A 25,525-nucleotide genomic window follows, 5' to 3' on the forward strand; every position below is an offset into this window, starting at 1 on the left:
ATGAAATCTTTTTCTTCGCTCGGCTCTTTTGTTCTCGTCAAAAGTAAATTTTAATTCGGCATTTGCGAGATGCGAGCGTCAATGTTTGCGATAGATACACCACTTGTTAAATTGAATTTGCGCACACCATTTATTGAAAATAAAAACAGTGACATTTGACGAGTGTTATTTGACAATCGATTATACACAAGGGTCGCAAAGCAGGATAAAGAGCAAAGCATTATAAAGCATTGTCATGATGTCGTCAAATGTTTTTTTTTCTGATGCTATAAAATAACTCGCACCATGAAAAAATGCTTCCGCTGCTTTCCGCGCAGTAAAATAACGCTCGGCTTGACCCTCTACTTAATTATAGATGTAAAGAAAGGTGTTGTTAAAAGTTGCGCGGCAAGAGAGCACACACAAAGGGAAAAAATGTGACGCACGTAGCGAATCGAAAGTCTCTCTCTCCCGCGAACACATATATAGTATTTTCGCAAGAAACGCACCAGAGATCTGCATAAATGCCTTCAGGCAAATGCGTTTTTAATTTCTTCAAAATTGCTGCCACCGTTCTTTACGATAAATTCTAGGATAAAAATGTCGCTTCCTTTCTGCTACTTAAATTCGGATTGACTCTGGCAAATTCATTTTTAATAGATATTTACCGAGTCTTAACGACGCATCTCGCGCAGAAGAAAGATAATTTTCTATCTATATTCCATTATCTGTTCTACTGGTACCGTAAGATGCAATCATTACTGATGTTTCCTTAATTTTACGTTTGTTTTTGCCATTAAGACAACTTTTGCGGCCCGCAAACCGCCAATTTCCGCGTGTTTGTTTGAGTCAATTTCCGAGGTTTTCCTACGAATGGCATTTCGGGTCGCACTTAAGGCACCGTTTAGTGGATAGCCGAATGCATATTGTGCACCGCGCACTTGTAGGGATGCGCGTTAAATTGCTGCAGAGACGATCGTGTTCCTATGAAACTTCAGAGATGAAATCGTGTTAATATTGTTTTGCATTTATCGTCGCTTTTCTATCGAGAGAGAGAGAGAGAGAGAGAGAGAGAGAGAGAGAGAGAGAAAGAGAGATTGAACATCGTTACAATAACGATCGGGTTATATTCTTTTTTATTCTCGCATGCAAAAGCCGAGGAATGCAACGAAATGCATTCCTTTCGCGGTTTTAATTTTGTTCGAACTCGAAATATAAACTTGTGTAAATATTGCCAAAATATATACTGTTTCATAATAGTTTACATTGTTTAACTTTCTTTTATCGAAAAAGATTCCTCGAGAAAGATTAATTTAATGCGCGCTCCAAAAGAAGATGTAATTTTGTTTAAAAGTTTTACTTAAATAATGAGAAACCATATATATCGCGAAAAAAAGTGATAGCTGTTAAATTGAGAGTATTGTTAAAATTTAAAGATTTTGAAGAATCATTAATAAATAGTCGCAAAATAAACAAATAGATAAAACAATAAGAAGAAACGTTATTAAAACGTGCAATTAGTAGTAATATCAGTCGGATAGAAACAGTTGAGTAAATGCATTTGGAATTACACTGCCATTACGGTGTAGTATTAATGTTGCAGTATCACATTGTACAGTTTGAGATTATCTCTATTTCTCGGTATATACTTGCTTACATAATCTTCGTATTATAAGAAATGTTTGTTCATTAATTCCGAAAGAGAGAAAAAAGCGCTTGGATTAGATTAATCAATCTTTCTCAGATATTTTAAAATAGAAGAGAGGATATACATATTATTAATATTAAACATGGCCGGAAGCAGAAAGGAAAGATATGATTGAAATTTTTCTTTTAAAAAAACATCTTAAATATAATATAGTAACAAAATTAATATACTTACAATTTTAATAAAAGTATATAATGCAATAACTTTTTTTCTCTCTCTACAAATAAATAGAAAATATCAAACTGCTTATTTAATTCTATCGCAAATTGACAAGGTTCGCGTAAATTTGCATTTTTTTAATAAACATAATGGCTGTGTTTTGCAATTTCAATAACGTTTTAAAATTACGCATCTCGACTCAATTCTGTTCGCGCAAAAATATGCAAATTCTTTCATATCAATAAATAACATTGTTACAGCGCCTGTCCGACGATTCTAGAGCATCATATCACTGTTCACAAATGAAGTTGCCAGTAACTTTTACTTCAGCATAGCAAACTTATCAATCAAAATTTTATTGCTACATCCCTTATGCGATTGACTATGCAGACAAACGAAAAGCCAAAATTACCAAGAGTATTCTTGCGCTTTCAAATGTTGACTGTGGAAAGTGCAATCGAACAACTTGCCCAACTTGCTCTGTTATTCTATCGACGAATTGTGTTTGTGCAAATAATTGAGACTTTGATTGGCATGCAGAATCAATATATGCAATCGAATTGATGTATTTAAGAAAGATTTAAAATGCACTAATAATCTTCATGCACTTGATTTTTTATTTGCAATAGAGTCATATTATTGTTGAAAGAATTAATATAATTAATAGTTAATAGAAGATATAGAAAATCATGCTACATCGAAATAAATTTCTTAAATCAATAAACATCAGCTTTCATTTTCATCGTTTTGCTCTTAAAATATAACGTTCTATTGCGCGCGATTGATTAGTAATAAAAACAAGATTAAAATTACACAAAGTTTCGATTAACTCTATAATGGTCGAAATCGTTTAAAGAATTGATCTATGTCTGGTATCACTAATACATTATATAATTTGGATGACATAATTTATGACTTTTTATTTCTGTTTTCTGTTCCAAAAGATTTTTCAATTAAATAATTGCAAATTTATCAAAGAAATTTATATTAAATCCATTTTAGAGAAGATCTGTAATTTAAAATTCGAGTCCTATCTACAATATTTATGCGCATAAAAATGTTTTAAATTATTTAAGTGTTAAATGTTTTGAATTATATCTAATTTTTTTGAAAAACGAAAAAAAAGGAGATTCTTTGTTTACATTTATTCAATTGTTCATCAAAATGTATATGGATATATTCCTCGTGTGTTATATAAATACTGCACGTGTATGGGACCTAACATTGACCTAAACAATTTCTAAAGTTACATAACGCTGCACGGCCTGCATCGCAAAGCAAGGAATTTATAGTTATAAAACTGACGATATGAGACATACATATATTCGAAACTCTTCTTAACCGAACAATTTATCAGCATATGCATATGACATGAAAGAAACTAGCGCCGCGACAAATGGTTTTTTTTTGTTTTTATTTTTTTTATAATCCCATAAAGATCGTGTAAGTGACATGCCGTTTCTCTCTCATTCTGCCGTTCGACGCGATGTGGAATTTAACATGCATAGTAAATTTTTGAGATAAATGACAGAGACAAAAAAATTACCGCTCTAGGTTTTGCATCTCGCAAAAAATGTTACACGTCCATTATACTCGAACGAACTGCCAATTTTCTACGTCGCTAAGTTCCGATACGATAGTACTCTGTACAACGAAATATAATCGCGCGTGATGTATTCCGGAAAGTTTTTAGCATACATATGTATATGTTGTCCTGTTTCTATACTGTATTCTATGCACATATTTATGAAAAATATCGAAAATCGCATTATGAAACTTTTGATATTAAAGCGTATAATTGATGATTTCGGAAATAATAACGAAAAGAATTATATGTATAAATTAAAAATATAAAAAAATATATTATTGATTTTTCTTTTACGTTCTTTTCGATTGTTTTTAGCAGATTACGATCCTCCATAATTATTATCATGAAATTATTATTGTCTGTATAAATTGGATGGCAAACGAGTGGAAAATTATATTACAAGCTCGATTACACAGGAAAACAAGATAACACAGAGCCTGTGAATTGTTATATATCACGTTTTCACAGTTTCAGTTTACCATCGTTGCAAATCTACATATATATGTATTATTTTGATCTTTTTATACGATTATTCTCGAAAGCTATCATTATTAAATATAATATATTTCAACGATAATAAAAAAAAATATTCTTGAAAGTAACTATTATTAAAAAAAAAATTGTTAACTATTAGTTACGCAGGGATAACCACATAGAAAATATAAAATGATACTTTTTATATTCCATCAAACAAAATCCACAATATTCTCCTCCGATAATAATCGTCGTTATATTCCCCGATTCAAAATCTCACTGACTCAATAATATAGATAATAATAAGTAGAGGAAAATTGTTTTTGCCCGAGGAAATGTATCATTTGATCGAACGGAATAATAACGAGATAGAAGGATGCCTAGCGTAATAAGCAATACTGTAATTTCATTTATGAGTATTCGATGAAACGTATTTCTTATCTTAATGAATTTTCGATGTTCATTGGTTTTCTTCGGGGAAATTATTCCCGATACGGTGATGATAAGACATAAGGGGGAAAGTTGAATATACATTTTTGGTAAAGGATGTGAGATTCATTATATTAGATAGCGACCCATCTTCTCGATGACGCAAAGTATTGTAGATACTTTTATGAGATGTGCTATTTTTAGTTCTTAGATAATCATAGTCGTTAAATATAAATTTATTAGGTTACACACATGTAAGGCAATCAGGTATTAAAATTTTATTGAAATTTATATATAAAATATGTTTTTTTCTATATTAATAATTTTTCTATATTAATCTTTACAAGGATTGGGAAAAACAGATAAAAAAAGTAATATAAATAATTCACATTGACTTTAAAAAATTAATTGTATGATATTAAATTTAATTCCTAGCGGAAAAAGGAGTTTAGATTGCGACGAAGGAATTATGCAGAGATCTGTGATTACGGAATATAGGAAATTATTCCCGCGACACCAAAGATCCGCATAGTCAAAGTAGTAGAAAGTGTCATAAATTTTGGAGAATGATCACAGACCGCTTCTTTAACATGAGAAAAGGAAAAGCCGCGAGTTCATAGCGAAGAAAAGCGTTTTCGAGAGAAAAAAATCCCGATTGTTTTCCGTCAAAATGTTGCCTTGGTATTCCGTCAGGGACGCGCGCATTTTTTTTTCGCGGAGATCATAACGAGATCATTCGTGCCACACTATTAAATGCATTAACGTGACTCCGAAAACATTACTGGCGCGTGGTAATAATGTTGTAATAAAGGGTCGCCGAGCGCGAAACTTCTCGACGAGAGGACAATTAAATTAATTTCTCGATGTTGATTGTGTAATGTGATTCGCAAACCGGGTCAAAAGAGAGGAAAAACTCTATTTATCTTCTATGGCTGGTACAATGGTTAATTAAGTTATCGTTGTTCTTTTCTCTCAGCAAATAATGATTCGCGTGAAATCATTATCCTATATTAATCACATAGGAAGGATTGTGATATCGTATTACGAATCGAACGTCAGGCACACGCGATAAATTGACAGCGCAGCGAGTGCATTGAAAATACAAAAACTCACGGATAAATATTTTTTAATCATTTTGCCGTGGTTGTTTGTTTTCAATGAGAACTGACCGTTGAATCAACAGAAATTACTATAATACGAGCTTCGATTCAATATAATTTTCAATTGATTAACAAGATTGCAATTAACTCCTTCAATATTTTTACGTCAAATAAGTGCTTACGAAATAAATTCTATTTTTTTATCTTTTAAGGACAGCAAAATATTTTCCGACTCAATAATAAAATAACAAATGGTGCGTACTCTCCGTGCAAGTTCTGCCGCATGTATGGATTAATAGTATTTACGACACACACATCGCGACATGGCGTAATAGACAAAATCGTGTAAAAGCTATCTGCAGTGCCGGTAGTGGCGACCAATGAGCGTTCAACGGAGCGAAAACGAAAATGAATTGCGCAATAATTTCATTAGAAACCGCGAAATTCCGCGAAGAATAATACGTAGTCCTATCGCGTTTATCGTATTAACGGTGAATAATGAAATTTACATACGGATGTTAACGACCATTTCAATTGTCGGCACTTCTGATACGACGATCTTTACAGCACGAAATATTTATCGCTTTGTAATCGATGTAAGCTGACTGTTATATCATATTTATAGTCATACAAAACGAAAGTGTATCGCGATATATTTTTATGAAAATAACGGACCATTTTTATATAGACGAGACGATGAAACGATAAAATATTTAACGATCAAATAGGATATAGCCTTAGGAGGTGATATATATGTCGATTGCGATCATACATTTATAGCACGCATGAAGATGCCATGATTTTTCTATTTGCATTGTCGATTCCGGTGGAAAATGTGCAATATAAATATCAATTGCAATTGTACTTGTTCTTTACGAATTTTTCTTTTCAATTATTAAATGTCACTTGCGTTTATTGTACTTGTAGAGAGAATAATATAGAGAGGAAAGATTCTTTTATTTTTAGAATAAATTATGACGAAAATTAATTAATGTCAAAGGACATTGGCTTAAACAGTTATAATGCAGTTGATAACGTGACACTTCAAATCAGAATTCACTTTGCGGTAAGGATATAAAGTCATCGTAATAACATCTTGAGAAACTTTTATAGCAGCCAGACGAGATTTCTCGTCGAGAAGTATAATAACTTTTATCACGTAAGAATAAAGGACCGCACTAAATTGTCATATAATTGATCGTGTGATCTTAAGATTTTATATATTTATAATCTCTTGCTGTCGCGCATCTTTAATAATTAAATATGCCATGTTCTAGTTATTAATCGTCCATATTATTTTATACAACTGAAATTCGCAATAAATTTGTCTCGGCTTTATCGCTTGCCATTACGAATTAGACGTGTCGCGAGACTTATTAATGGCGCCATTAATTTGTGAAATTAATAATTGCGTTCAAACCCGCAAATTTCAATGCCGCACGCATCGTCGCTCGCCTCTCGTCTATAGTTAGCGGTGTATAAAATATCACAGCACCCTATCGATAATCAAATGGTGATTTTGCGGTAGTGAACGCACACGTGCGTAGTAATCGTGCGTCATAAAAAATGAAATGTCTTCTTCCATCGGCACACATTATTATAGAGAATGCTATATATCAGGTAACGTGGAAAGAAAGAGAGAAAGAACGCGCGGGAGGGGAAATCGAAGATAATATGACGATTTACTCTGCGAACTGACCTAGGATATTGCGAGCAAAAAAATTGCTGAAAATGATTCAGCAAAAATATGAAAAATTCATATCCTTTTTTTCACGGATTATCAAAAAGCCAGTTTATAAATAAATTGCATATTTTTGTAAATTCTATAATTTCAGTAAGGGAACTTTTTTTTAAACTGACATATATAATTTTAACAATAATTTTAATAATAATTATTCTGCTTTGTATGCTATAACTTTAGATAATAAGCTTTGGAGACAAATAACATAAGAATTTTCATTTCAAATGCTTTTTTTCTTTGTACACGTTTATTTTTTCGCTTCTACCACACTTATTACGTACCGTGAAAAAATGGCAAGAACTAAGAGACAGTGACGCAAAATAAACTCGCGAAAACCACGCATTTAGCGTAATTGAAGCTTCAAATAACACTAGTGCACCTTTGTGCTCTTCCTCTCTCCAGCCTAGTCACTCCAGGTTGTCACACAGAGGTATCAAACTTCGCTAAAGTATTTGGATTCTCGTCACTTGATCCGGACCAAGAGGTCCAGCGTCATGTTAAAATCAAATGTCCAGTTAACAATGTAATTTATAAACGTTACATGTCGATAACAATGTTCCATATATCACCTATAATTTTCCATGTTATTTTATATTTTTTAATTACACGCACATGTGATAATTTAAAATTTTTCGTTGCAGCAAAATATTATAAATTCATATGATTACTATCTTGTTTTCGTTTACCATATTAAAATGTCAAATAACAAAAACTGCATACGAATGTATGTAAAGTGGAGGAAAAATTTTCATTTTTTTCCGATGTATTGGCGATTTTTTTTTTGCTGTTTTTTAAATTTATTTTTGCTTGTTTTAATCATGAATAGTTAGATGTAAAACTAAACTTCCATTAATTAATTAAAGAAAGATTGTATATGTGTGGGAGGCTAGCGAAAAAGTTATGCAAAAATCTGCATATATCCGCATATATATAATCTACGGATATCTTGTATATGTGTAAAATTCAGAGCATCACAGTATGATCATTTTTTATGTTCAAAGAACTTTCAAATAATCCAGAATTTTATATACATATTAATTAACACAGAATCTCATATTAATTAGAAGATAATTATTATTAAACAGAAGATAATTACCTGTCAAATTGTGATAGTGTACTAAATCCACAATCAGATTACATGTACAATATAAATCTGCTTAGCCTATTCTAACAAATTCGATATATTCTCGTTTACATTAACGGATAATTAACGACAATTGCGCTAAACCTCAATGAATCTCGAACCGCATTCGATCTGCATTAACACTTCACATCTCGACTGTCAATGTTTCGGTGGACACGTCGTGTCACACACGTTTCACTGCAACGTCTCGTTACAACATTGACAAGTAATTATCTGCATAGTAAATATGACCATTTAATAAAATGTCACGCGCAGAACAAACATTAATTCATTAACTCATTATAATTTAATTTATGAATTCATTTTCTTTTTACTCCAAATATTGATATAAGATTGAAATTAATTTTATTCTTGTTCTCTGTTGATGTAAAAGGCGAGCGAAAATTCTTTTCTCGCAAGATGATGATAGCATAATAATACGAGCCATAATCAAAGTAAAGTAGTTTCACTTGAAGTTTCAATGAAGAGTTTCTTAACAATCTCGTAAAGTTTCATCTAAGAATACGCGAGAGAGAGTATAAGAAAGAAAGAGCAAAAAAAAGATACTAAAGCTCACATTACGACTCACCTGCGAGGTATACGCTGTCGTGTAAGAGGAGAGTCCAACTTGTCGAAAAGTTCCGCCGGAAATGCGGGGAAAAACGACGCACGAATGCAACCGATAACGTTGCAGTTACAAACGCAGCGGGAAAAGTTTCGGCGAGAGAGAAAGTGGGGATGTCGAGACCGATTGTGCGATCTGTATGACGGACAGATGAAGCACAAAGTGCGCACCGCGAGCCCGAGCTTCTCCTCTTTATACCCTCGAACTTGCACCTGTGCTTGCGCAGACCGGCCCCTTAAGCTCCGTCCGCTCATTTCCTTCGTCGACCAGTCTCGTAGAGCCAGGTTCCACGTGCACCAATGATGCATCATCCAACCTGATTGCGTAGCATTTGTTAAATGATTGAAGACACGTGAATTACGTGAATCATACACATTAACGACGTATTTTAAATCCTTCTCCGGGCACCGTGAATTTGTCGGAGTCCTCGCATAAAATCAAATTTGAAAGAGTAACGAAGTTTTTCAATATTTCATATTCTATGCGGGCCTCGAATCAATAATGCAGTGTGTCGATAAATAATTGCATTGCAGCGGTAAAAAAATAGAGGGCATTAAAGTGATGTATATTTAATTGACGTTACTGTTTATATACATGTATCGAGTAATTTATATAAAGATGTCGGAAAATAAAAGTCAGCAGTAACGAGAATAATGGTTAAAAATCAGTTCCATGAGAATCATGGATAGAACAATAATCCAATAGCAATCCGTTACACATATAATCAATACTACATTTATATCAAGAAAGTCAGTTAACAACAATACGTATTATTCAAAACTTTAATTAAAGCGTAATAGGAGAATACAATTGAAATCGTAATAAAGAAATTTTAACTAAAAATTTACATTATCATTTTACATTGAAATTAATATCGTATCATTTATATGTACGATATATTGAAATATAGTTCATATTTCTCGAAAAGACCATGCTTAACCGCGAACTGCTGAAATGCAAATACAAGATGACAGTTTGACGAAACAAAATCTAAGCCAAGATCTCGAGTTTTCAGTCAATCGCCGATATGGTTGCTGAATCGGCATCTTGAGAGCAATCGAATGTAAAGAAATCATGACCGTATCAAGTACTTGTAAGCTTTTCTCGACGTGTGACTCGTCAATTTATCACTTCTTCGTTAAATGCTGATACGACAAACTTTTTAAATCCCCACTTGGATTTAAACTTAACATTTTTCATAATATCAAATAGAAAACATACATATTATCACTTAAACAATACGGAATATTCAATATTTTACTGACGGATGACAGATACGCTGAACTATTTGCTTGATTTACTTTACAAGAAATGGTTGTATAATGTCGACAATTTTTTCTAATAATTTTGACCTTTTAAGAGGAAGAAAAATCTTTGAAGAGTGTTATGAATTTAATAAAAGATGTGAAACGGAGCATATATTTCTTGCTTCGTCACGTATTATGAACGATAATCATCTTGAAACGGGCTTACGAAGTGAGGTGGATAGGAAGTGCCTGCCTAGAGATTTATCTAGCTCTGTGATATCGCTTCTGACAGCAAAATTGCTTGAACCACAACTTTCCTTCATAATGTCACGCTTCGTGTAGCCTCTGCAACTATTGATGGCACTACTAGTTCTTACTAAAGCTCACTATATTTCGGTCCTAATCGTTATTTGCTTCTTATGGATAGCTATTATTCTTATCTTTCTCGAGTGTTATTTTTAGATATATATTTCTTAATAAGTCCGTTTGAGAAATGCTTAAAATTGTGAAAAATTTTGAAATTGTTCCGTTTATATGCAATATCTTTTTCGTGGCATAAATGCCACGAGCTTTCAAGCGGAAGCTATACATTTTTTCCAGTTTTTAGCATTCTAGGCAACGTGGCAGTTACGAATAAATATTCGAAGTTGAATAAATATTTAAATGAGTTAAATATTTATTGTAAAGTAATACTTTTGTTTAGAATTAATTTTTATGGGAAAAAATTTATAAAAGACAGGTAGCGTACAATTTTATCACAATACGGTAACAAGAATCATTCGCCGACAATTCATCGGTCGCTTTTAGAATGAACTTCACCATCCTGCGGTAATAAAATTTACACCGGAAATCTCAAAATATATCGGTGACGTTATTATTCGCTTACAGTTATCGCAAGAGCTTACGACTGTAAAAATTCCGATAAGATTCTGAAGAGGGCTTGGTCTCTTATCATGTTATGATAGCATACAAAATTATTTAAAATACAAAAAATGCAATTTTTTAAATATTTTATTAAATATATTGCACGCAATATGTGTGCAAAACGATATATTCAATATCGTTCACTTTTTAAACTATGTTAACATTAATAGTTAAATTAATATTTTTAACGTGTAATAATATATTTTTTCTAAAATATAGATATTGAAAATACTTTAGAAAATATACCTTAAAAAATATAACATTACATATAAATAAATATATATATATATATATATATATATATATATATTGTATATATAAAGTTATATATAATATATTTTTCAATATGTGTGATAGTACAACACATAGTAGTACTAGAGTTAGCTGATAATTAATATAATTTATATATACGCAAACGAGCTAATAAATTACATTCTTTTATATTTTATATACAATATTTAAAATAAGACAGACGTAAGTGCATTGTTTAGACGGGAAAATCATGAAAAAATAAAAGAAGTGCAAGAATGAAAACTCTTTACATAATTACAAATCGAGAGAGAGACAGAAAGAGACAGAAAAAGAAAGAGTTGAGATATAGATGTAGAATATTTTTTTAAAATAATATGTACACTACCTTTTTGAACGCAATAAAAACGGATGTACACATAAAAGACTACCCACGGTGTCTAAATGTTAGTTATAAAAGCGCATAAGTGCCTACATAAGCTACTCTCTTTATAGCTAGCTTTCTACATTCTACATTTTTGCTTATACATCATGCTGATTTCACTTAGCTCGTAATTTTTTCTCGCGAGTTTAATCAGCTTTGATTTGTTGTTGCACAATATATCCTCGAATTAACGTTTTCTACATTTAATTATTAGAAGTCTATTAGGAACGTATCAAAAATGTATCTAGAATGCTTTGGAGAAAAAAACATATAATCTCGATTATATCAAGATTTTGAAAATAATGTGCTAGATTCACAAGAAATACTTCTTCATTATAAAATAATGTATAAATATGATGTATAAAATAATTACATGATACAACAAAAAAATTTGTACGTAAAATTATATGAAGCATGTGCAATGCCTATCTTCTATGAAACTATGAAACTGTTGAAAACATTTTTTGCTCGAAATAACACGTAAACATTAAGATCGTATAAGGTCGTAATATTGTCAGATTTTTCACTCTAATTGGCATTCACGCCATATTCCGGCTCGTACGATACATTTGCAGATAATACAACTACTGCCAAAAGCTTTCGACATCATTCTTCACTCTGCATGTCTGATCTCGCATTTATATTAGCGTATAATCGGCAAGAAGGGTGACTAACATTAATGTCGCAAATATGAAGAAATGCGAAAGGTCGCGATGAAAAGCATAATGCAAAATTTTGCCAAAAAGCAAAATATACAGTCGCATCGCGATCAGAAGAATACGACGATATATAACAATATTGTATTTAATTAATTGTTAGATATTGTTGGATTACATCGAGTGATAAATAACTAATCAGATGCTAATCAGAACAAGTATTAAAATTTATTTAATTGAATTTATCTATTTAAATGTATCTAACTGATTTGTCAATCGATAGAGTTAATTGAATGTCAATTCTGTGCAACTCATTATACATTTGCATCTGTCTTTAATTAATTTGCAAATAAATGCTAATTATTTAAAAAATTAAAGTTTTTTTTAATTCTTTCGATAATAAACAATATATTTTTGTAAATATGTAATAATTTTGTCTTTATAGTTTTAATTAATTATGCAAAAAAAAGATTTGATTGATATACAAGCAATAAAATGATACGAAAGCGTTTATATAAAAAATTATTTTACATTTTCTTTTTTTAATTCGTTCACTTTTGAATTTGTTTGACATTTGAAATAGAAAATTCTCCGAAGTACATTTTTTTAAACATAGTTATTTGAAACGTTAACCTCAAATTTCAACAATAAAAATGGATTTTAGACATGTGTGTTGGGAGAGTTCGCATTTCACAGTTAGTTAAAATCCACGAGTAAAGATCCAATAAAAACTCTGTCTCCTATTCTAACGCGTTCTATCATATTATTATTAATATAGATTCCTATTAAATTAAAAAAAATCATTGGAAATAGTATACTATATATTTTGCTTCGATGAAAATCTCTGTTATTTATTATTTTTACATATGTCCGATTTATAATATTTATTTGTTTTATTGAAATATTATAATACATTATTTTCTGTGAGATTAAATAACAGCGTGGGATGAATATATTTGCGATATGTTTGCTAAAGTTATTCTTCAAAAAGAGAAAAAAATATATATTTCAAAATTTTGTACAATGTCTTCGAAAATATTTGAAAACTATCCCTATAAATATACGAGGAAATTTTAAAAAGAAACACCGCCCGTTTAATATCCTGGCTTGGAAATGCGCGTAAATATAAGATTTTGCGGAAGCTCGGGACTCCTTCCGACCTCCTATGATTCGAACAATGGATCGAGGCGTTTTTTGCATATCGTTGATATTTCGTGTAAAATCGGGGTCTTTTGACGGCACATTTGCGAGGGACGAGCTCTCGTAATGCGCACGACGTCATGAAGTCGACACATTTGTAACACCACGACGTATGAAGGAGCTTAAATTCGCACGATTGCGAAAATAGAATATTAACAGCGACGCATCCACCCACGTGGCGATGCCTCCACGGAATCGACACGCTGTACATTTTACGCGGCTCGTTTGTTCCCCTTTTTATTGCAAGCGCATATCGGATGCTGCAGTGAAATGGTCCGTGATCCCGTATACGACGTGCGCCGTTCGATGTGCGCGGTCTATGTGTTACGTTACATTTTCGAAATCTTGTTTCAGCAAATTGTTCGATGATTCACGATGGTACTCGCTTCGTCGAGAACACGCGTCCCGCTGCGATTCCGATTATAATGTCGATATTTTCATGCCAACACGAGCGTTTGTTGTGCATATAATAAAAATTTTATCGTTGCGATAAAATAGGGAAGGGGGAAATAAATAGTTATTTAACAGTTGTATAAATTTATCGTCCTTTAAAAACACGTGCAACTTGCAATAGCATGTGGATTATGGAAAAACAAACACTTTCTGTACAAATATCTCTTTATTACGATTTTTCGACCGTTATAAGTTACCTGTGTGAAAGCAAAATATTAACAAGGTTAGGTATCAATAATGAACTGTCCAACTAATCTCATGAATATTCCGATCGATCAATCGGGAGAATAATAATAATAATACAGAGTTACTTCTCCGCGCTTCGAACTTTTCGAATTAAAAAGCTTCCCTGTTCTCATCAACGCGCAGCAAAGAGCTGGATAAATTAAAACATAATATATACATAACATATATTTTTATTTGCAGAGTATCCAATGGGAGGTCTTACTATTGCTCAATGACGTTTTAATCTCCGGAATGAAAAAATCTGACTCATTATCGCGAAATCTGGCATCGAGAGATATTCGAGAGGCCGACGTAATTCAAGTAAGTGGAGCACTTCCTGCAAGCCTAACGATTCGGAATATTGCTTTTGACTTCTAGAAAATTCTTTCCGAGACTCATCGAGTCATTTAATATGCGAGTAGCGAGGAATTTCGATCGCAGATATTGTAGGCAGATTATAAGCAGAAAGAATTCGTCAATTGCACATTATTATTTGTTCAATATTATTTCCTCGGGAATTTCATTAATGATACGAATATTTTGTATAAAATTAATTTCGCTTGTTTCGTGATCAATTTATTATAAATATTTTACGCGGAATTATCGGACAGAATCATATTGTATTTCAAACGAAATATAATAATCGGTAATATATTTCTCTCGGTAACATACTTTTTTAATATTTCGTTAAATATTGAAAAAAAAATCACTGAAAAATTAACGCTAGTATTCTGCTTAGAGACGAAGGCGTTACAACGTCGACCCCACGAATTTTGCGCCACGAAGTCGGCGCCGTAAAAATATATTAAACGTGAACGCGAAGTGACGAAAATGACTCAACGAAACATTCAAATATCATGGCGTTTCGGCAACGATTCTTTATGCGCGTTAAATTAAATTGCTCGTTTATTGCCTTTCATGCGAAGGGCCGCAAAAGTAATTGACAACGAAAGCAACTTGTGCCACTCTTCCTTTTTCTGATGACTTAGGTTTTACGACTGGTGTACGAGTCCACTCCTCTTCATGATGAAACACAGCGGATGATACTGTGCTGTTGACATAATTCTTCAGTGACGTGATATTGAAATTTTCGATATATTTGTGAAAATTTCATACTTCAAAATATGGTCAAACAAAAATATTATTATTCTAAGCTGATTATTATTATCTTTAACCAATGCATGATTATCAGAAATCAATCTCGTCTCTTGTATATTATATATTTCACACATGAAAAATGTAACATGCTCTCGAAATCGAAAAAAAGAGGAAATTGCAAGAATGATACCTAGTAGATCCTAGGATTATTATTTTTTAAAAATATCTTACCAACCTCATTTTAATTTTCTGATAAATGGATATTTTTCATTCGAAAATTAGTTGCAAAATCTATTACAAATATTTGTATTTTTCTTTAGATCATTGTGTGTTCCATGTATAAAACGTGCCAGCACAAACGATTGAAATTATTGTACGACAATCTAATTGAGATTTAGTTAAAATTTTTTATTCTGCGTTCCGATTCAAATCCTTGTCTACCGATGCAAATATAATTAGGTAGGCTATTAACGGAGATACTTATTATAATATTGCACTTTTGTTGACTCGATACACGAGCGCCAGATGCACCGTCGTCCGTCTATATATGCTCTGCGGTCTGACTACGAATCTGCGTAACTACTTACGGATGTCCGCGACGCACCTATACTACTTGCAGATATCCGCGCCAATTTAGAGTTATCCAGAAACTTGTTACACTTTTTTCTCGCTTCACAACACACGATACATAACACAGTATTTTATTAATTTGTATAATTTGAAAAGATATGATTAATTTTAATTTTTTTTAGAATGGACTCTTATTTCGCTAAAGATACATTGGTTACTTTCATAAAAATGCTTCTTTCTACGAAAAATTGTATTTATGTTTGTTATATATTTGGTGTGTGCGAAATATTATTGCTTCTCTCGACAATATCTAATTACACGGCCAGATGGTCACTATGGGCGATATAATATTTGGATAGGTGGCAGATACTAATAATATTAGATAATGCACGTCGCAATTTTTTAAAAGTACATATTTCAGATATTTTTACTTGAGATATAAGATTATTACGATGTTTCCATCTTTTTTTATTGATATTTTGTCTAATATATGTTATATAAAAATCATACATATGTTATAAAACATTGAATAAATATAATACAATACAAAATCGAGTCTTTAAATATATGATTGCGTCAAAATTTGTTGCGAAAAATAGAAACAGAAAAATAGACATCGCTTTATTTATATGCAATTATTAGAAGCTGGACGTCATCAGAAACATTTATCGTTTTTGTTATATAAAATAGATTGCAGCTAATTAAAGAATTTATCTTTCTCACAAAGTTCAAATAAGCGTCATAAATCTAGTTATACATTTATAGTTGCTATATTATTCATGTATATATATAATTTTTTCATTTATTTGTAAGCGACGATTAAATTTGATAAATTTTTTTTTTAATATTTTCTTACTTATAAAATTCCAAGATGTACGCTATTTATTTTTATATATTTGCGCATTTAACTTTATAGTACGTGCATTATTTATCTTTGATTGACTAACAAACATGAACAAAATGCAGCTTCCACAAAAACAATTACGTAAAGCTTAATATAAATTTTACATATGTACTTTTATTCATTCATATGAATTACTATCAAGATCCATTATCAAGTTTTATTATATTACTATCAAGTTTTATTATATTTTATTATGATTTTTATATTATTTTATATAATTTTAAGGGAATATTATATATATATATATATATATATATATATATATATATATGTATGTATGTATGTATAAAATGAAATAATTTTTTTATTTCCTTAGAGTTTCTCTCTCTCTCTCTCTCTTGATTGCGAAGATACTTATGTAGAGATTGAGCAAAGAATCCATAATATAAAAACAGTAATAATTCTGAAACTAACAATAAGTGAACTTACTAGAAATTCATTAAATATACACTAAATATATAATAGTACATAAAATGAAACTATGCATAAAAATTAAATTCTCTGAATTCTGACAAGAAGATATATTTAAATTCAATTATATTTTACTATATTTTAACTCTTAATTAATTTTGTAAGAATATTAAATATCAAACGTACTTTCTCAAAATTTTGATACTTGATTGCTAAGATATTTAATATAAAAATTAATCAAAGGACTTACACGTATGTGAAGAGAATAACGGTGATTCTGAAATCAGTTGAATGAATTGGAAATTAAATATGTACTAAATGTATAATAATAAATATGAGACTATGCATATGAAAATTAAATTCTGAATTTTATAAAAAGATGCGATATACTCAGTTAAGATTTGGATTATAGCAAACTTTATGATAAAAATTTTTCCAAAATTTTAATTTTTTACGCCATAAAAATAGCTATATGTATCGATAACCTATTTTTAAATAATATTCGATTACACACGCTTCCCGATATCTATTCGAGGTTAACGTCAAAATCCTAGTGTTATGGTAAATTTTCAATTAAAGCCCACCCACGATGATTGTTTTTGTTCGTTCGGACGAAGTTCACCGTCACCGACGCAGGTGCGCATCCTGAGAGCCACCCCACCATGCACTAAGCTCGCCGCCGTTAACCAGCGCCAGCGTCACACGTCTATAAAAGCGGTGGTCGCATCGCTCCCCGGCTTTGAGTTCACTCGCCGACCTCTTCGATCGAGATCGATCACTTTCGTGAGCAACAAAAAAACCCTCTCTCCTTCGATTTGGTGAACGCGCGCAGGACGCGTCCGTACGTGTCCCGCTCATTTCTGCGAGGGTGAACGCAAGTGATACTTACTTTGATTTTCTGAGTGCAAGAAAAAGAGAGAAAATAGAATACGAGAGAGAAAAAATCGCCAACGGAACAAAATCCACAGTCAGTACGATAGCTTGAGATATACTTGAGATTTCCTCTCTTCCGTTGTTTTTTTATTTCCGGATTTCGTAAGAAATGAGAATAAAAGGATCTCAAATATTATTTAAAATATCTGTAAATTTAAAAAATTTGTCTTAATAAATTTTATTTAAATTTGATTGAGAAACAATAATATTTACATTTTATAAAGGCATATTTTTTTTATTTTGAAATATTATTTTCATGTTAAAAATATTTTTATAATATTTTAATAATACTAATTTAACCGATGTAAATTTATAGTATGAAAAAAAATTATATTTATGATATAAATTAATAATATTTGTAATATTTATTTTTCATATTTATATAGAAATATTTATTTGTCTTAACTTACACAAGATAATTTATGTTAATATAATTATCACACACATACAGTTTTAAAAAATACATTATGTTTAAATCAATGTCAAAAGCTGACAAAAATGATAACAATTAGAACAAATTTTGTTTTACAATTTATTTTCCTCATTCTCTCTTGTGAAAGATAAATTTCGCTAAATCGACTTACAGGCGGCAAATAATTGCAGGCCACATTTCCCGAGCGTATCTGTTTTGATCGTTTACGTAGTAAAACAACTAAGATTATCACATGGCGTTGACTTTGAGAAAACCTCGCACTATGACAATTATCATGCTGAGCTGTATCATTACATTAATCTTCTGCATCGCTGATTGCGCGGCCGGTAGGTACAATGCATCGTCATATTAATCTTCTGCTCCATCTTGTATAAGCTCTGTTTTTTCTTTCTATGTTTTTCGTGATCAGAAATTGTAATCGAATATTAGAATTTTTATATACATATGGTATTATGCAAATACTTATATAATAGTATACATATATAGTAGAACTTTATAACATCATAAAAAAGTATATATATATTTGAATATTAAACAAAAAAATTTTTTATAGCGCGTTTACTTCTATTATCTTGAAGCATAATATCACATATTAAAAAATATTGCAAAATGTTAAAAATTATTAATCGTGACAAGCATTATACAATTAGCATAATACAATTGTGTCTTTTTTCGAATATACAAACTTCTATTTTTGTAACATATAAATGTTAAAACTGACATTCTTGAATTAATGAATAGCTAATAAATTGACTTCCTCTCGAAAAAGCAGTTTTTAGAATCAAAATATTTAAATAATCAAAAAGAGACATACATGTATTATTATTAAATGGATTTATTGATATGTCCCGTACTTTTTCGTTTGTTATTACATGATATAAATTCAATCACGCACGCATTTCAAATCAAAACACGCATTGAAATTAATCTGTAGTATAAATAATTCTTTTCAAAATTTTAGATTAATCAAAAGTCAACTATATTGTAATCGTATATTCCGATTTCGATATGAATATTCAATTAATACTTTATTTAAAACATAGATTGATTAGCAAAGTTTCGAAATTGATCGAGACAAAATATCAGTTGTACAAATAGTTTCTACATATATATGTATTTATAAAATTGTGATTAAGCTAAATTTTACAGTGCGCGGTTGTATCTTATTATTCTTTAATCACGGTTATATTTTCATGAAGTCTAATGTAAAAACTTGAGTGTTTATTGGATGATATGATGACGTTAGCTGGAACATGTATAAAGAGGAAAATGTTTATTGAATTTGTTTGTGCATCGAGCGGAAAATAATTATTCAAAACAATGCAATATCTGTCATCTATTCCCGGACATGGAATATATATTAATTTAGGATGAAAATCATATAAAGTTTATTATAGTGTTTGGAACGCTAAATGGATTATCATGAGGAAAGCTGTAATATAGTTTTATTGCCATAAATTAATTGGGGACTAGTAAAAATTGGAAAAGTTTAATTGATATAAACTTGACATTTGCATTCAATAACTCAACATATTTTTTACATTTGTTTCCTTTGTGCAATTTAAACTATAAATTATAAAATAAATTTTCTCTTTGGACAAAATTTATTTGTTATTGCTATTAATACGATAATAGTTGTGTTTATACCATTAACACAATGATAGTTGTGTTAATGTATTGAATTATTAAAAGTTTAATAAGACTTTTGGAATTGAACGCATAAATTTACGATGATATTTGCATTACAATAAAATCCTTATGAATTCTTTAAGCAGAAGTATATGTATACATTTTCACCATCTTTGACAGAATACTCGATAGTCATTAGTATTTAAATAATTCACGCTTTTCCACATGAGAGAGAGAGAGAGAGATAACGCAAGAAAATTAGTGAATTTTAAAATAAATGTTTCAAAAGAAAGTGTGAAAACTTAAAGGTGGCTAGATTAATATTATTATGTATGATAATGATATTATTATGTATGATATGAAATTATTATGTATGAAAATACAAATACACACACACATACATTCACGCACGCACGTAACAGACATACATACATATAGCATTTTCAGAATATTAAATTTTCTTTTGATTATAAATCTTTTAAATAATATAAAAAATAGATTTTCTTTGCTTTTTTTAACGATTTTTTCTAAAAATATTATTTGTGATTTATTTTCGTGTTATATTACTGCTATTAAAATCATTATCCTGCTAATGCAATATATAAAGACATTTTTATTTTTTATTTTCCTGACAAACAAAATGGGAATGAAAATTACTATTCACTATACTGTTTTCATATTAATTAGTATAAAATAATGGTGTTTAAATTAACGTAGAATTAAAGAGTAATTAATTCTTTGCTTAAAATTTGTTTTATATTAGAAATATCTCGATCCTTGCTAGATATGTACAAAATATTTGTCATTTAATTACCCATCGTCTTTCTTATAACATAATGAAAACTTATGAAATAACAAAGAAGAGAGAAAAATTTTTTTATTATATTTTCTATAAAAAATACGCTATTGCGTTTTATTAATTTTGAATCAAAATTCGCCCGTAGAGAAAGAGAGAAAGAATAGAAATTTAAAATTATAGATTCCGAATATATATTTGCGAAGGTGTGACGGTTGAAAAATGTAATCCAAATTATTTCAAATAAGAATCTGAATCCCTTATCTATTATACATTCTATCATAGCCCTTTGCCAGCTTTCTTAGTGGTCATCATAATCCTTTGTGTGAATAAGATGGGCGTGAGTACATCACGGCTCGGATTAGGTGAAGACAAATATCTAAAATCGCATCGATTCAAGCAAATACCAGAGTAACCTTTGAAAATGAAAATTGCATAGGTACCCAGAGTCTTCTGACGTATATATGCCATGTACAAAGATGATAAATTGGATATGCGTGATCCGATCAATAAAAATGAATTTCTCTTATTCACATCTCACATTTTATACATATATGAACAAAAGAGATCCATCGGGGAAACAGAGCCGCGAAAGTAGCACCTACTGGAATGTCGTTTTCACATTTTATTCTATGCGCGAAACGTAAATACTTCTGCTTTCGATTCCATTTACACCTTTCGATGCGAGCATTCTTTTAATCCGATTATTGCAATTTTAATTACTTCTTACTTACTTAAAAAAACGCTTATTGAATTTCTATGGATTGTTATTCCTGATCTATTTTACAAATAGATTTGTCGACGTAGACGCAGATTATATTGAAATGTCCCAATCAATACACATAATATATATATATTTTCTTAAATATGAATGATTATTTATGAAATACTTAGTTACAGCAATTATTTTAATTTTAGATTGTTAATATCTATAATGTTCTTGATATTAAAAATTTTTTTCATAAAATCTTAGATTCTTTACGTATTATTTCTCGGAATAAATAAATTCTCATAATGAGAATACAAAAGAATTTGAGTTCTAAAGCGCGACGCTGGACGAAATCATAATAACGAAATAATGGGAAGCCAATTTTACGAGATGTTATATGCCCTAGCATTCACTGCATACAAGGAATGTCGAGGCGAGCTTAGCCATACCGTTTATATGTTCACAAGATCGTTTTTAACGCGGAACATCGTCTGGGGAATATAATAGTGTAATAAGCGTTCTCAAATAAATTTTTATTACATTCTTTTGCAATGCACTGAACACGGTTTCTGTTTTATCCATGGTTAAGTGCCTGACGCACCATAATATTATTCCTACAACTTACTGGTTGAATTTTTTTTCATGCACCATCTTAATACACAGAGCCATGTCATTAATTGAAATTAAATTTCCGATATAACTTATTATCTAATAACTTAATATCTTACACATACATTCACACAAATAAATATTTCTCTCTCCTCAATCGCTAATTATATAATAAGACGTGAAAGTGTTAATGACAAGAAAGAGTTGAATTCATATAATATATATTATTCAATAATATATTATAATATACAATAATTATAAATGTCATTTTATCCAGGATCCTGTCTAAGCTACGGACATTCTTGTTGGGGAGGTACGTATTTTTTTATGTTAATACTTTTAACAAAATAATAATATTTTCATCATGAGAATAATGTAATGTCTGCATCAATATACATTTACTTTTAATTAGTTTGCATGGTATAAAAAAATTTTAGCGCACGGAAAGCGCAGCGATGCACCCGCCATGCGCATCCTGACAGCTAAGTCTTTGTTGAGCAAATCCCCGCAGAAGAACGTCGTGCATTCTTCGAAGGCGCAGTGGATTCTATCCCGCTTGATTACCGGACAACCCATATTACCGTTGACGGATAAATATCCCGTTAGATGGAACAGCTTTCCTAAGGATAAAACATTTATTCCATCAAAGTGGGACGCGGCATCACTGAATGATGATAGCACTATATCAATCAGGTGAATTTTTTGCGAGGAACAAACTAGAGAGCGTCAAGCAAGCACGAGATTTTGATAAAAATTTCTTTATTAAAAATATACACAACATTTTTCGTGATTATTTTTTTTTACCAAAATCGATATTTTATTTACAAAATTTTTTGACATTTATTTACCTAAAAAATTTAATAAATGTTAGATTTTTTTGTGTCTTTTACATATGTTGTCTTTAATATATGTATATTAATATTCATGGAATATTGGAATACTCTTCTAATCTTAACACGTCAGATTTTATATATATAAAGATTAGTATAAAATATAAAACATATTATACATATCTTACCTTATCCCTGGCAAAAATAAGACGTTTGTTTGGCGTTTACATGAACGTTTGTGGAAGTTCGTCGAGAGTTTAAAAACGATTAGTAAAGAGTTTGTAGAACAAAAATTGCAACACTGCAGCGTTTAAAAGACGTTTGTACGTTATAGCGTAAACGTAAACGTTTGAAAAGTGTGAGTAAACTCTGTACACGAAGATGTTTACTGAACGTACTCTGAAAAATGTTACCTCAGCATTGCAAAACTTTCATGTAACATTATATAAAGAGTTTGTAGAACAAAAATTGCAACACTGCAGCGTTTGATAAGCATTCAAAACCCAACAGCGTTATGTAAGTGCTCTTACAAAGTTTGAAAAGCATATAAACTCTCAGAAAACCCTCACTCAACGGTTGTTAACGCTTTATAAAGTTTCTTATTTTCGCCAGGGATGTATTAACAAAGTTTCATCCAAATTGATGAATCCAGATTAACAATTTTTTCTTGTTAACCGTCAAAATTAAATAATTATGGTTCTATAATATTGAAATTATATTTTGTTAGCTGTCAGAATTAAATAATTATAATTAAATAATTACTATCCTAAATAAACTTTCACTACACAAAAAAGAAAATACGTAAATTATATAATTATATAAAAATTAAATTCCACTTTTGATTAAAACATAGATACAAGACACAAAAATTGCGACGAAAGAACACAAACTATGATTGAATAAATATTGAACTAAATATTTTATCTTTGAAGAAATAATGACAAAGTTATATAGAATTATAAGGAATCAAGTACGTTTTATAGTTAGCGAAGAGAAGGTAGTTTTAAAAGGTAGATTAGGTTTTTAAACTTTGAATAATCTCGTTGGAAGTTTTACACTTTGTTTTATGAATCATTAGATTCATGATTAAGGTTTCTAACATTTTAATTAAAAAAGACATTGCATCAAGATAGTCAGTAGATTTATAACTGTGTTTAACAGTTCTAATTTAATATTATCTAATATTTTATTAGAGTATCTTTAACTTCTTATAATTTTATTTTTAATTCGTATTTATTTCAAATTTCTGTTCAAAAATTTTTTTGCAATTAAATTGAATATTTACTTTCTAATAATTTGTTTTATATTTTAGATAATATCACACATTACGAAAACTATTTTTGTAATTCTATTAATATATTATATTAATATTTTATTAATGTATTATATTAATATATTATTAAAACTCTTTAAGAGAGAACTATTTTATTATTAGAAGATTAGAACTATTTTAACTATTTAATTTATATAAGAGACTGATATAATAACCAACACCAATTTGCAGAATTCCAATTAACAACGAAAACGAAAACAATAAGCAGAAGATTAGCAACGCACAAGATGTAATGCGTAATATAAACGAAAAACTTGAAAACATTCCAGAAATCTTGCTAGTTCCAACTGATGAGTACGATAAGCCAATTAATAATCCTCAAAAGTTAAATATACTTAAATTTCTGGTATGTCTTATATTTTTATTAACAGTTATTATTTTTTATTAATGTTTTTCTACGCATCTATCTGTTAAATATTAATACTTATTTAATGATGCGTTTGTTTTCAGAATGAAGAGAATGGAAATACGAAATAAACGAAATGTAAAAGACTGTAAGATATAGTGACGAAAAAGAATTTTCAGCAAACAGATCAGCAAACAGATCTACAATCAAAGTAATAATATAATTCTCTGTAAAAATGTATGTATATGTTTTTTTATTAAATTCCTATTTGATTTAATATTCGACCTGTATTTAAAGAAAAACAATTTTCACTAGAAGATTAATATATTCTTCCATAATAAAACTATCGATGATAGCAGTTCTGTTTTAATCACATATAATTATATAAAATGTTCAACGATAGCAATTTTGTTGATTACTACAGTATTCTATTTCGACTAATCTGTGAGATTGTATATGTATATCTACTACTATAGAGAGTTCTGATTATCTATGTGAAACTGAAAGAGCTCTCTATCTTCTTCCTACTCTGTAAAACTTATCAAATAAATCTGAAAGCCTGATTTTATATTTATAAGAATTTATAAAAATTAATTTATAAAATATAATTTATTTAAAAA

General features: G+C 30.1%; 4 protein-coding genes across 7 annotated transcripts in view; 3 read left to right on the top strand and 1 right to left on the bottom strand.

The window, feature by feature from the left end:
* The window catches only part of Scp2 (Sarcoplasmic calcium-binding protein 2), a 32,246-nt gene extending 23,146 nt beyond the window's left edge, over positions 1–9,100 (bottom strand). The window contains exon 1 of the mRNA XM_083098867.1: positions 8,891–9,100. The gene's annotated coding sequence lies outside the window, so the exon portion shown is untranslated. The remainder of the gene's footprint in view (positions 1–8,890) is intronic.
* LOC145971360 (uncharacterized) overlaps positions 1–25,525 on the top strand; it is a 150,450-nt gene that overhangs the window by 28,786 nt on the left and 96,139 nt on the right. The window contains exon 2 of the mRNA XM_083098927.1: positions 14,506–14,625. The gene's annotated coding sequence lies outside the window, so the exon portion shown is untranslated. The remainder of the gene's footprint in view (positions 1–14,505; positions 14,626–25,525) is intronic.
* Ccha1 (neuropeptide CCHamide 1) lies at positions 17,536–25,475 on the top strand. 4 transcript variants are annotated; one of them, XM_083099115.1, is made up of 5 exons: positions 17,536–18,254; positions 18,807–18,979; positions 22,674–22,709; positions 22,834–23,089; positions 24,731–24,947. In XM_083099115.1, the coding sequence occupies exons 2-5, from the start codon at positions 18,886–18,888 to the stop codon at positions 24,945–24,947; spliced, it is 603 nt and encodes a 200-aa protein (XP_082955241.1). In that variant the 5' UTR covers positions 17,536–18,254; positions 18,807–18,885. The 4 variants fall into 4 exon arrangements, with proteins under 4 accessions (XP_082955241.1, XP_082955250.1, XP_082955234.1 ...); XM_083099124.1 differs by having other exon boundaries at positions 18,824–18,979; XM_083099135.1 differs by lacking the exon at positions 17,536–18,254 and adding an exon at positions 25,010–25,475 and having other exon boundaries at positions 18,725–18,979; positions 24,731–24,905.
* The window catches only part of LOC145971428 (basic phospholipase A2 10), a 56,127-nt gene continuing 55,632 nt past the window's right edge, over positions 25,031–25,525 (top strand). Inside the window, exon 1 of the mRNA XM_083099062.1 lies at positions 25,031–25,142. The gene's annotated coding sequence lies outside the window, so the exon portion shown is untranslated. The remainder of the gene's footprint in view (positions 25,143–25,525) is intronic.

The sequence above is a fragment of the Camponotus vicinus genome, unplaced genomic scaffold, assembly GCF_025532165.1.
Source record: "Camponotus vicinus isolate PSW18456_S1 unplaced genomic scaffold, iyCamVici1.0 SCAF_1, whole genome shotgun sequence".
In the NCBI taxonomy this organism is placed as follows: Eukaryota; Metazoa; Arthropoda; class Insecta; order Hymenoptera; family Formicidae; genus Camponotus; species Camponotus vicinus.

Bases quoted from the DNA above. Each gene is read 5' to 3' on its own strand.
- Ccha1 (XM_083099115.1), top strand. From the start codon at position 18,886: ATGGCGTTGACTTTGAGAAAACCTCGCACTATGACAATTATCATGCTG. The intron at 18,980-22,673 runs GTAGGTACAATG...CATTTTATCCAG, and splicing joins CATCGCTGATTGCGCGGCCG to GATCCTGTCTAAGCTACGGA. The intron at 23,090-24,730 runs GTGAATTTTTTG...ACCAATTTGCAG, and splicing joins GATAGCACTATATCAATCAG to AATTCCAATTAACAACGAAA.